Source organism: Colias croceus, chromosome 23 (genome assembly GCF_905220415.1).
Source record: "Colias croceus chromosome 23, ilColCroc2.1".
Taxonomy (NCBI): Eukaryota; Metazoa; Arthropoda; class Insecta; order Lepidoptera; family Pieridae; genus Colias; species Colias croceus.
This window is the reverse complement of record NC_059559.1, coordinates 2,806,881-2,820,498: the sequence shown is the minus strand read 5'-3', so window position 1 is coordinate 2,820,498 and position 13,618 is coordinate 2,806,881. Positions and strand designations below refer to the sequence as shown.

General features: G+C 33.0%; 1 protein-coding gene across 2 annotated transcripts; it reads right to left on the bottom strand.

The window, feature by feature from the left end:
* Positions 1-1,285: 1,285 nt before the first annotated feature.
* On the bottom strand, positions 1,286-6,653 carry LOC123702160 (zinc finger protein 585A-like). Of its 2 annotated transcripts, none has more exons than XM_045649833.1 (5): positions 6,303-6,653; positions 5,238-5,513; positions 3,653-3,793; positions 2,217-2,465; positions 1,286-1,627 (listed from the first exon to the last, which is right to left on the bottom strand). In XM_045649833.1, exons 1-5 carry the CDS (start codon positions 6,498-6,500, stop codon positions 1,424-1,426), a joined length of 1,068 nt encoding a protein of 355 aa, XP_045505789.1. In that variant the 5' UTR covers positions 6,501-6,653; the 3' UTR covers positions 1,286-1,423. The 2 variants fall into 2 exon arrangements, with proteins under 2 accessions (XP_045505789.1, XP_045505790.1); XM_045649834.1 differs by lacking the exon at positions 6,303-6,653 and adding an exon at positions 6,081-6,164.
* Positions 6,654-13,618: the final 6,965 nt, after the last annotated feature.

Below are 13,618 nucleotides of genomic sequence, written 5' to 3'. Positions count from 1 at the left end.
ACGTGAATATGTACCACGGGCGAAGCCGGGGCGGACCGCTAGTGATTACATAAAATAATAAGCTTCAGAAACTTTAATAAATCGTATCCTCATAGTGATGATACGAGTTATTAAACTTTCTGAAGCTTATTATTTTATGTAATCACTAGCGGTCCGCCCCGGCTTCGCCCGTGGTACATATTCACGATATAATATAATATGTAGTATAAAACAAAGTCGCTCTCTGTATCCTATGTCCCTTTGTATGCTTAAATCTTTAAAACTACGCAACGGATTTGGATGCGGTTTTTTTTAATAGATAGAGTGATTCAAGAGGAAGGTTTTAGTATATCATTTATTAGGTTTTAGACAAAGCGGGCGAAGACGCGGGCGGTAAGCTAGTGTAGTATAAAAATAAAATAATTTCAGCAGATTTTTTTTCCAAAAATATAATAGGAGTTGTTTTTTGGTGTGTTCATAAAAATAACGATTATGTGCAATGAAAAAATTATCATTAACAATCTTTAATATTACACTAAAAATACAAACATTTATCACCATAATTACAATAAAATTGACCACTATACATTTAGTGAGACATCTAGGCCCTTTTCTCTTCTATTTGTCAATTATTTCACGATTGTAATCTTCAATGGGTGCATGTTGATCTTTTATTTTTGAAGTTATACTTCTTTTGGCGCGATGGAAAAAAATGATGAGAGTGAATTTTTACGATGCGCGCGCACACCGACACCTAAATTTAACAGCATGAAGTTAGTTCTAGGGGGTATGAAAATTGACAACTATATTCAAGTTGTATATTCTAGTATTTTTTCCATACGCTAAAGAAGTATAACTTCTAACGCGTGTACATAAGTACACACACTCCATTTATTTCAATGATCGTCGTCTCTATTTCTACCCCTGGTTTTTCTATGTGATTGAAATCTCAAACTAGTTATATTCTTTGAATATAATTTCTCAATCTTCTTTATTCTTAATATTTCTCAATCTATGCTCTTCTTTATCTTTCCCCAATCGATTTCTTCTTTCGTCTATGACCATTCTTTTATTGTCTTCACTCTTCTTTCTCAGACTATGGTCTTCCATTTCTTTCTATCACTGGCTCTTCGTTCTGCTCCAAAATGCTTTTCTTTCCGATTTCTCAATCGACTTTTTTCCATCTATTATTTATTTATATTCTCTTTTATCTATAATAATATTATAAAGCCAAAGAGTTTGTTTGTTTGAATGCGCTAATCTCGGGAACTACTGGTCCGATTTGAAAAATTCTTTCGGTGTTAGATAGCCCATTTATCGAGGCAGGCTATAGGCTATATATCATCTCGTTAACACCCACAGGAGCAGAGCACTGTGGGTAAAACCGCGGAGCACAGCTAGTTCAATATATTTCTCAAACTCCTTTCTCTTCCTCTTAATCATTTCACAACTGTACTCTAACTATTGGCCCGTGTTGATCATCAGGCAGACCATGTACACGCCTAGTGTGCGCCCTGACTTTGTTCGGCTTTTCGAAGCGATGGTCACACACTGGACAGAGGTAGCCGTACCTTTTGCCTGTATGTGCATTGTGTTTGTGTATTTGGAGGAACTTTCTGGATTTTAAACGCTTTGGGCACATGTCACACTGAAAATGAGATATAAAAAACTTATTATTATTGTTGAAAGGACTACTAAACGAATTTATTTGAAAAAAAAAAAGATTCCTAGCTCGAAGTAATCAGCTAATTCACTACTGATCCCATCAGATAAGGAAAAATTTGTTAGGAAATTGACATAGATTAAAAATCACAAAGAACACATAAGTATTTATGTATAGCGTTTTTATGTATGAATTCTAACTCACAAATTTTTCCCATTCAATTCTAGTTGAGAAATAAACAAAATATATTTTAAATGCAAGTTACACATAAAAAACAAGGGTATTACTAGTTACTGGACATAATTTGAAAAAGCCAAAGACTCGACTGTCTGTCTCACTCTTTTCCAACCACTTCTTAAATAACTCTTTTAGATAGATCTTTATTGCACAAACACTGTACTTAGAACATAAAAAAAAAATCAGAGACATGTATGAAAAATGGCAGCCTTATCACTAGGCAGCAATCTTTTCCAAACCTTCATTAATAAGAAAGTGAGCACAAATTATTGCGTTGGGAAAAACTTTTATTTCATATAGCATAAAACATTAAATAATCCTTTTAATAACAACCCACCTGAAAGTTCTTCTCCGGCAGATGAATAGCAATATGCTGTACCAGGTTCGACCGTCTGTGAAAAGTCGCACCGCAGTGATCGCAAATGTACGGCCGTTCGCCCGTGTGCCGTCGTTCGTGAATGGTAAGCGCCTCTTTGGTAGCCGAGCTGTACTCGCAGTACGCGCACTTGTGTATGCGGCCGAGCCCGTGGCGGGCGCGCTTGTGCTCTTGCAGTTGGTTGTTGTTGCGACAGCGCTTGCCGCACGACTGGGTGGAGCGTGAATGGTGAATTTTAAGGCCATTTTTAATTTTTATAAATTCACTCGACTTTTAAGAGACTTCATGTAAAAGTAGTAAATTATGCCATTGTAATTTATGAGACACTTATTGTAGATAACGATATTCTGGATAAATGCAAACAATCTAATTACTTTATATAAAAGCGACATCAACCAGAAATCAATGAAAAAAAAACAAGTGATAGAAGTGAAACGTCTTTGGTAAGATCCAAAGATACTATAATCGTCGCCTTACTTGCCATGACGGACCCTTGAAATATTACTCTCAACGCGCCTACAAAAGTTACAACTAAAAACACACTAAACTGCCTATATTATAAGTATCTACAAGTCGTTCGTGAATGGTAAGCGCCTCTTTGGTAGCCGAGCTGTACTCGCAGTACGCGCACTTGCGTATGCGTAATGCGGCCGAGTCCGTGGCGGGCGCGCTTGTGCTCTTGCAGTTGGTTGTTGTTGCGACAGCGCTTGCCGCACGACTGGGTGGAGCGTGAATGGTGAATTTTAAGGCCATTTTTATAAATTCACTCGACTTTTAAGAGACTTCATGTAAAAGTAGTAAATTATGCCATTGTAATTTATGAGACACTTATTGTAGATAGCGATATTCTGGATAAATGCAAACAATCTTTATATAAAAGCGACATCAACCAGAAATCAATGAAAAAAAACAAGTGTTAGAAGTGAAACGTCTTTGGTAAGATTCAAAGATACCTACTATAATGGTCGCCTTACTCCATACGTGACGGTATTGCCATGACAGAATTTCGAAAATACCTAACACTACTAGTCTAATACGGCGATGTCTAACTACTATGGCAATTTCCGTTATTATACATACCTATCTTTTTAACCGACTTCAAAAAAAAGGAGGAGGTTATCAATTCGGCCGGTATGTTTTTTTTTTTATGTATGTACACCGATTACTCCGAGGTTTCTGAACAGATTTACGTGATTCTTTTTTTGTTCGATGCGGGATGGTGTCGAATTGGTCCCATAAAAATTTTATTCGGATAGGCCCAGTAGTTTTTATTTTATGCGCATTTTTGTCTGTAGGTATTTGTAAATTTTGCAAGTGCAAGTTTGAAGTCGGTTGTTTTTAACGCAGTTATCACTTGTTACTTAGATTTTTTTACACTAAGACAAAAAAGTTCTTACCTCACACACACAATAATTTGTATGAAACCTCATATGTGCCTTGTATGTTGCTTTCATTCTAAACTCCTTGTTACATGTATTGCATTTATATGATGTAGCTGTTGGTATTTTGTCTCTTTTCTTCTTTGTTATTGTGGGTTTCTGGAAAGAAACATTCATAATTTGGTCACTCATATATGTATGTCTAGTCTCTATTCATCATCATCATCATCATCATCAGTCCATATTATACGTTCCCACTGCTGGGACACGGGCCTCCTATGAGGGTATAGGCCATAATCCACCACGCTGGCCAAGTGCGTGTTGGCGGATGACACATGTCGTCGAACTTTTTAATTCTTCGACATGTCGGTTTCCTCACGATGTTTTCCTTCACCGTTCGAGCAGTGGTGATGTTACAACATGCGCAGATAAATTGAAAAATCAATTTATTTCCTGCGCGCTCGCCTGGTCTCGAACCTCGGACTTATCGATTCGAAGTCCGAGGTCTCACCACTGAGCCACCACTGCTCTCTATTAAAGTCTCTATTAAATTTAACTAATAAAATATAATATTACAAAATTATGTTAAAAAAGTAATAAACTCATTTAGATATGATGCACATCACAATAACTTGGTAGTTGGCAAATCTATACTAATATTATAAAGCCGAAGAGTTTGTTTGTTTGTTTGAACGCGCTAATCTCGGGAACTACTGGTCCGATTTAAAAAAAATCTTTCGGTGTTAGATAGCTCACTTATCGAGGAAGGTTATAGGCTATATTATATCGAGGGGGCGATGGCCCAGGGCGACAAATTCTGGGGGGCGCCAAGGTCTGAAGTTGCCTCTCCTGGTGCAAACTTTCAGAACACCTCAAGTGGGCGCACAATATTTTCGCCCAGGGTGTCAATGGCCCTTACACTGGCACTGACTACAGGTCCAATTAAGAGAATTATTTCAGTGTTAGTAGGCTTTAAGCAATATATCCTCATGATAAGACCAACAGAAATGGAGGCTTGTGGGTAAAATCATAGGCACAGCTAGTCATATCTATAATAAAATCATAGGAAAGGCAAAACAGTACATTGAATATTTTTTAAAATAATACTTGGGGCGTGATCTACAATAGATACCAAAGCCAAAAATAAAGTCTGTATGTATGTCCAGGCAAATCTCAAAAAGTACTGCATGGTTTTACTTCAAATTTGTATTTACATATAGCTTGAGAGTTGAGACCTGTGCGTGGAAAGCAAGTTATAAAATAATTATTTATTTATTTATTTTAATTCTTTATTTAACACATACATGGTACAGAAGATAAGAGAAAAACATATAAGATAGGTACACATGTTAAATAGGCGGCCTTATCGCTTTCAAGCGATCTCTTCCAGGCAACCTTTGGATAGGATTAGATTTAAGCAATAGAATGAGATAGGTGGTGTTTAAGTTAAATAAAATTAAAAAGACAACAGACAAAAAAAAATGATATAGGTAGAAATAATGACAGAGAGAAAAAAAAAATAATTAAAAATAAATATAATTTAAAATGATATATATATTACATGTGTAATATATTATAATAATACGAAATACGAATTACATACCTGTCTAAACTTCTTAGGTTCTTCATAAGGCTCGTAATCAGCATTTTGAAAGTCATCTTGATAATAATCATAAGCGCAATCATTATCAAGTACGTCAACCTCAACTTTTTGCACTTTAGAAGTGAAAATATCAGTTCGGGGAATAACTTTATCTGGATTCATATTTAGTAGTGTCTTTTGTGCTTTGCGACTTGTGTTCCTGAATTTTAATGCAATTTTCATAATTTCTACGCACTTGGTACACATTTTTTGTGATAACCCATCATTGTATTGAATCTGAAAGATAGTTCAAAAATTATTATGTTTAGTGTGATAATTTGAAGCCTATACAGTATACACGTTAAAAACGCGGTACAAAGAAACAAACAAACAAAAATACTTTATTGTGCACCAATAAATAAAAAAATTACAAGAGTAAATATATAAAATAAATAGACACAGTTGAGCAGAACAGGCGGTCTTATCGCTAAGACATATGTACAACTTTGCCGTACAACTTTTTATGAACACAAATATTGGCTAAACTGTACATTATAGAGAATGCCAGAAGCGACTTTAGGGCAATTCCTACTCAAAAACAAAAAAAAAATCTACGTAGGTTAAAAACTTATGAAACTTTTATTTTTAATATCCAATTAGGTAGCGAGGAGCGAAGCGACGAGCGTGTTAGGTTAACTCTTGAACTGCCGCACCAGTGCCAGATGCGACTTTAGGGTGATTCCCACTCAAATAAAAAAAACTATGTAGGTTTACACAACTTGTTTGTATTTTATTTATGTATCGTAGAATTTTTGTTATTATCGTCTAATGCTTAGTTAAAATGATTTTACACCAATTCCATACATTTTGAGGTTAGAATAGGAAAATTGATGATTTTTCTCCAAAACTATTGGTTTCCTAACTTTCCCCTTTTGGGGGGAGGTTCCCCCCCTCCTCCTCCCCCCTCCCCTTCCATAAAAAACCTATAATACGTGCGGCAGTCAACTAAAGAAACCCCAGTCTAAAAATATATACTGTTTAAAAATATTGCTTGAATTTATAAAATATATAACTACTTTTATATACCTGTAAGCCAGTTACGAGTTTAAGATCGTCAGATCGTTTTTTCTTCATATCTCTACTAACGAATATCGCTGTTAAGTTTTCAGTGCTTAAACACGTTCTACAACATTCTTTCTCAGCTGGTTTCTTTTCGATTTGTTGTGTTTTTACTAATCGTCTTCGCCTGGACATTCGATTCATCATTAAGAGAACGGGTAGCATATTGGTTTTCTGACTAAACCGTAATATAAATAAGCTGGATTTTTATAGTAAGAGATGTTTCAATGATATACAAGTGAATTTAACCGCATTATAATAATTATTTGTATAATAATTTAAAGAATTTACGATTCTTGTGGTTAGAATATTTGACAATATTGCTCTTTGACATTGACAGATCATAAATCATAATAAAAACAACTACAAGAGGGATGAAAAATGAACAGAATACAGATAAGTAAAACAAGGCCACAACAAGGCCCGACAAGGCCGAACAAGGCAGTCAAACAGATTCAGAATCCATACTAATATTATAAATGCGAAAGTAACTCTGTCTGTCTGTTACTCAATCACGCCTAAACTACTGAACCAATTTGCATGAAATTTGGTATGGAGATATTTTGAAACCCAAGAAAGGACATAGGCTACCTTTTATTCCGAAATATGTACCACGGGCGAAGCCGGGTCGGACCACTAGTAGGGATTAATTGAAAAAATACGGATAAAATTGAGAATATTACAGAATAGATTGACTTTCGTCAGTCCATTAAATTTATAAATGCCACAGACATAAAATTCTAGGCTAAATAAACTACTTACATTATGGGGCGTGGAGTTGAGAGTCGTAAATTTAATTGTGGTTAGCTTGTGGTTAGCTATTGTCATATCGCCGTTCCCGGAGAATAAAATGATAACTGCAAAAACACAACTATTCAGGAGAAATAAAAAACCGATAATTGAGTATAACTTGCCAAGCTATAGACGTAGAGAGATAAAAAAAGGCTCAGTGGTAGCTAATTTTTTAACCTTTTGTTTTGTATCAAAATATATTAAATAACTGAAGATAGTTAAAATTTAAAAAGTGTAAATTTACTAATACACACTTATCATTTTATTCTCGTTTATAATGTTCTCGTTCATATTGGACATATGCATTATTGGATAATATCCAATGAACTTTTATTCTGGGGGTTTTTAATAAGACAAATAGACAATATTAGAGTACTTGTTCGTGTTCGTGTTCGTTTTTGGTTTTGAATTTGAATTTGAATTTGAGTTTGAGTTTGATGTTCGTGTTTGATGTTCGTGTTTGATGTTCGTGTTTGATGTTCGTGTTCGATGTTCGTGTTCGATGTTCGTGTTCGTGTTCGTGTTCGTGTTCGTGTTCGTGTTCGTGTTCGTGTTCGTGTTCGTGTTCGTGTTCGTGTTCGTGTTCGTGTTCGTGTTCGTGTTCGTGTTCGTGTTCGTGTTCGTGTTCGTGTTCGTGTTCGTGTTCGTGTTCGTGTTCGTGTTCGTGTTCGTGTTCGTGTTCGTGTTCGTGTTCGTGTTCGTGTTCGTGTTCGTGTTCGTGTTCGTGTTCGTGTTCGTGTTCGTGTTCGTGTTCGTGTTCGTGTTCGTGTTCGTGTTCTGTATCGTGTATTTTGTATTATAGGGAATGTAGGATGGACATTTTATTTTACGCTCATAATGAATAGGAATGGTAGCTAATTTTTTAACCTTTTATTATGTATCAAAATATATTAAATAACTTTAAGAGAACTAAAGATAGTTAGTAGCATTTGAATGACATATTGTAATTAATTTACTAAATATACACACTTATCATTTTATTCTGGTTCATATTGGACATATGCTGGATAATGCAATAATGTATAATAGGCGTTCGTCATTATTTCGCCGATTCGTTTTTCCGAGAATATTATTGTAATAACTATTATCAATTTATCACATTAAGAGTAAAGAAACTTTTTCACCATAATAATACTACCTTTATTTTCTAGTACGAATATTATGTTCTGGGAAAAAGCAGTGAATATCTTATAACTTTGTGGATTACAGGAGAAAAATTACAAAAAAAAATGTATAGATGTATTAGGCTACGTAGGCTTCAAATATCGCATAACAATAAAACTATGATAATGGCGATTATCATTTTATTCTCCGGGGATGGGCGGCGATATTATGGAACCTAATAATCCTAATTCATAACAGAGTTTTTGGAATAACCTAATATCTAATATTTTATTTTTCAGAGCGAACGTCGTATGCGAAAAAGACTGATTGGTTGTTTTGATCTTATTTGTAAATCATTTGTTATATTGAATTAATAAACTATTCTCAATTAATGTGTTTTTTTGTTGTTGTTCCCGACTATCTCTGGAGGTTCTACATTGCTAAAATTTATTAATTTTTAAACTAACATACTTACTCAAGTATGTCCGAAAATTTTAAATAATGATCAAAACTCCTCACAAGCAAAGGAAGCTTTAGAACCAATATGCACACAAAGTATCATGAGAATCGGTCAAGTTATTTTGGAGGAGATTAACTATGGTTTAACTACAAACACAGCGACAAAAGAATTGTAAATATTAGAAGGAGAAGGTAACAGATTAACTTTACCACACCATTTTATGCAAAGTAGTTTATTATTTTAATATATGTACTAGTTAGAGCCAATGATGCCAAATTTGGTATTCTCTACATTGGATACTAAAGAAATATATATTATTATCTTACTTCCTACTAATATTATAAATGCGAAAGTTTATGTGTATGTTTGTTATTCTTTCACGCAAATACTACTGAACACAGAGCAAGTAAATCTACTGAACTGATTACAATGAAATTTTGCCCATATATAGAGGGGTAAGTTGGATTAACACGTAGGATAGACTTTTTCCCGGAAATCCCACGGGAACGGGAACTATGCGGGTTTTTCTTTGAAAAGGCGGAAAGCTAGTCATATTATATATATGTATATTATAATATAATGAAAAAAATGAAAAAAATATATTTATTTATGAACCAAATGTTTTTACACAGATACACTTTGATTGACGTTGCTCGCTTTACACATATTGGCTTAATCTATGTTTATTAAAAAGGATTCCCTATAGTACCCACACTAGGCAAGCCTGTATCGTGGGCACTGAGACGATTTTACCAAAAAAAAACAAAATTAGATGTCCTCGGTATGATATATTGTATGTCTTCGCTAACGTTCGGAATGAAAATCTAAATCATTCTTGAATCCAACTGAATTTAAAATTGTAATTAAAACTTACTTTTAACGAAAGAAGTTTAGAACCAAATATATGGCCCGAACAAATATAAGCATTAGGAACATAGAGATTTTGTTAGAGATATTTTGTAGAGATATTTCATAGAGATGATATTATTTTGTAGAGATGTTAGAGATATTTTGTAGAGATATTTCATAGAGATGATATTATTTTGTAGAGATGTTAGAGATATTTTGTATTATCGATAGAGTAGGAGAGCTATTGCTCTACTGAAAAAGGGTTTCACAACTATTATTAAACTAGCTTCCGCCCGCGACTCCGTCCGCGCGGAAAAATTAAGTTTTTTTTTTTCTACGTATTTTTCCGGGATAAAAAGTATCCTATTTTATGCCCAGGATAATAAGGTATAATTATACCAAGTTTCATCGAAATCAAACCGTTAGTTTTCACGTGATGCCTGAACATACAGACAGACAGACAGACAGACAGACAGATAAAAAATTTTTTAATCACATAATATTTGGGTTTGGTATCGATCCAGTACCTAACACCCCCTGCTATTTATTTTTTCAATATTTTCAATGTACAGAATTGACCCTTCTACAGATTTATTATATCTATAGATTAGGGAAGGAATTAAAAATTAATTGATTAATTAATTGTTTCTGTTGATTAGTTGTTAAAACACATAAAAAAGAGCGTGTGTGCCGAGCACACGTGTCAGAAGTGAAAGTACATTGACAAGATTTAAAGATACCAAAATAGTCGCCTTACGGGCGTGACTTGACGGCATTGCATTGCCATGACGAGACCTTAAAATTTTATTTTCAACGCGTCGAAAGAAGTTCCACTTAAAAAATATAGTTATTGGAATATCCTAATAATATTTTATATTTCAGAGCGAGGAAAAAGACTGATTCATGATCCATAGCAAAATTGGCGAATTTTATCAAAATCGTATTCTTTATCGTTAGGTCCGTATAGGTCCATCATTGAAATTGTTAAATTACATATTTATTTTATTATTAATTATAAAATAAATAAAACTTGTGCATGCGCACATCATACATAAACAGCGCGAAATTTAAATTGGTATCGTTTCATTTACATATTAAATCAATTGTTTGATGTTAATGAATCAATCCCACCAAAAACATAAATGTAAAAATTGGAGCCGAGTTCAATCGTTGACTTAATTTGCCAAAAAAAGGAATGAGATCTAAATGTGTGCCAAGTTCTGCAGACAGTCCAGAAATTAATTTACAAAGATGTATTAAGTTCTTAGGTTGACTGAAAACTCAATTGTTTTATTTTCCCTTAGAGAACAAAGTTTATTCCAAAATATAACTCTTTTAATTTGAATAATTTAATTATTTTCACAAAGCAAACAACTAATGACCTATTGAACCCCATAATTTGATGAGGCTAGTTTTACATACCTACTGTTTATATTTTGTGAGGTTCTAAAAACTAGCCTCATCAAATTATGGGGTTCAATAGGTCATTAGTTGTTTGCTTTGTGAAAATAATTAAATTATTCAAATTAAAAGAGTTATATTTTGGAATAAACTTTGTTCTCTAAGGGAAAATAAAACAATTGAGTTTTCAGTCAACCTAAGAACTTAATACATCTTTGTAAATTAATTTCTGGACTGTCTGCAGAACTTGGCACACATTTAGATCTCATTCCTTTTTTTGGCAAATTAAGTCAACGATTGAACTCGGCTCCAATTTTTACATTTATGTTTTTGGTGGGATATCATTACTTTTTGTACAGAAAATTACTCTGCAAATTTGATTTACTTTATGAATATAATACTTTTTATATACGATTTTTTTTTTATTTTTTCTTGCGGTTTCTCTATATGGTTTGTTTAGTATTATTTTCTATATTTTCTTGTATGTTATGAATGTCAGCGCACATTGCCCCGTCATTATCTGCAATTTTTTAAACTCGTTTTCTGTTTAAAAGATTACATGATTTTCTAAACATCCAGTGTGAATTTGTACACACACTATTACCTACCACTATTACCAAGATGCAAAAAGATCGTTGTAGAAGAATCGTCGCCTTACTCCATGATGTTACGGTATTGCCATGACGCGATCTTGAAATTTTACTCTAAACGCGCCTAAAGATGTTTCACTTATATTAATATTACGCAAATTAAATCATTTCGACCCTCGACGAAGCCTTTTCCATTAGGTACACTGAAATTAAAACTAAACTGAACACTCATAAATAAAGAATAAATAAATGTGAATATGTAAAATTATATAATATTATTTATAACTGTATGAGCAATATTTTTATTACAATTTTCTTTTATTTTACGTTTAATAACAGTTTTGAATAAAGAAATCATGCAATCGAAGTAATCCGCCCTAGCGATACTAGCGCGAGTGAGTGTGATGTCAGGCGCATCGAATCTACAGATGTTTCGCGCTAAAATATGTAAACTTCAATAATATATATCTCAGTCATTTATTGATGGATTTCAAAATTTTTTTCGGCCACTGACTAGTTTTGATCTATTTTTTAAGACTAGTAAGGTGAATATACTATTTTCTATTTTTTTAAACTTTTCCATTTTTCCATACAAACAAAATTAATGTCATTGAAAAAAAAATTAAATACAAATAAATTCAGTATTTTCTGATTTTTTCCTTTGTATACTCACTATTACCTAGTTGATTACAAAATTTGAACTTTCTAGGTCATCTGGAAGTGGGTTAGGTTTTGTATATGTCTATAAGTCAGTCAGTCTTAAAAATTGCGATTTTTGGATATTAATATCTACGCAACTGTTTAATCTGTATTTATGAAATTTAAGGTTCTTGTTTATCTTGAGGTCCTCTTGATATGTACCAAATTTGGTTTATTTAACTTAAATAGTTTTCGAGTTATAAGGGGGTGAAAAGTGGCTCGAAATGGTTCGTGTAAATATACACACGGCTGCTGCTCGCCAGTTCTCTTCGCTTGAACTCGGCTTGACACGCTGCCGCGTGTCTAGATAATTGTTCTGAGAGTGCTTATTTATTAAAAACCTACTTTTCAATCCTAATTAAATTACCTGGTATTAGTGTCAATATATACAGACATATAAATGTATATAGGGTGTCACGGATTTCCTATCGTACATACATAAATACCTAATGGAGCATATATTATATTGTTAATTATTAGTGTTTTTAACCTTCTGATGATCTGATATTGATGTAGATGGCGCTAGTAGTTTGTATATTATTGTGATTTTTTAAATTTGCAGCTAAATCAATATGTAAATAGCCATCAATAAAATTTAACTATACATTTTTTTAGTGATATAGAATGTTTTAGCATTATATTTCATGAATTGTATAATATTGAAATTGAATACAGCGCCATCTATTAGAAGGAGGCTGTAGTCATTATAAATTTCGATTCTTCTAGTCTCCACTAGATGTCACTGATAATAAATAAATGAAACAGGATCTTAATGTAGATGGCGCAACTAGTTTTAATTATTTAAATAACTTAAGCTTTTTCGCTGAAGCAAAATTATAATTAACATAAAAAAAAAAGTGCATTTTTTATTTTATATTGCACTGATTTTTGCCATGCATATTGTAATGTTTACATTTTATTCCGTAAATTCAGTAATTTAAGAAATGGAAAACAACGCCATCTATTAGAATCTGGCAGTAATTCTTATGCAATTAGTTACTACTAGTCAACGCTAGATGTCACAGTAATAAAATATTATTAATCTGATATTGATGTAGATGGCGCTAGTAGTTTGTATATTATATTGTTGTGATATTATAAGTTTGCAGTTAAATCAATATTTAAATAACCATCAAAAATTTAACTATATACACATTTTTCTTAGTACTTTAAAGTGTTAGCATTATATATATATTTCATGAACCGTATATTTAAATTAAATACAGCGCCATCTATTAGAGAGAAGATGTAGTCATTATTAATTTCGATTCTTCTATTCACCACTAGATGTCTCTGATACAAAGTATATTTTAAAGTAAAAACCACAGAATACGGTCTACTGTATAATAGTAGCCACAGAGTACATTATTATAACATAGTAGCTAAAC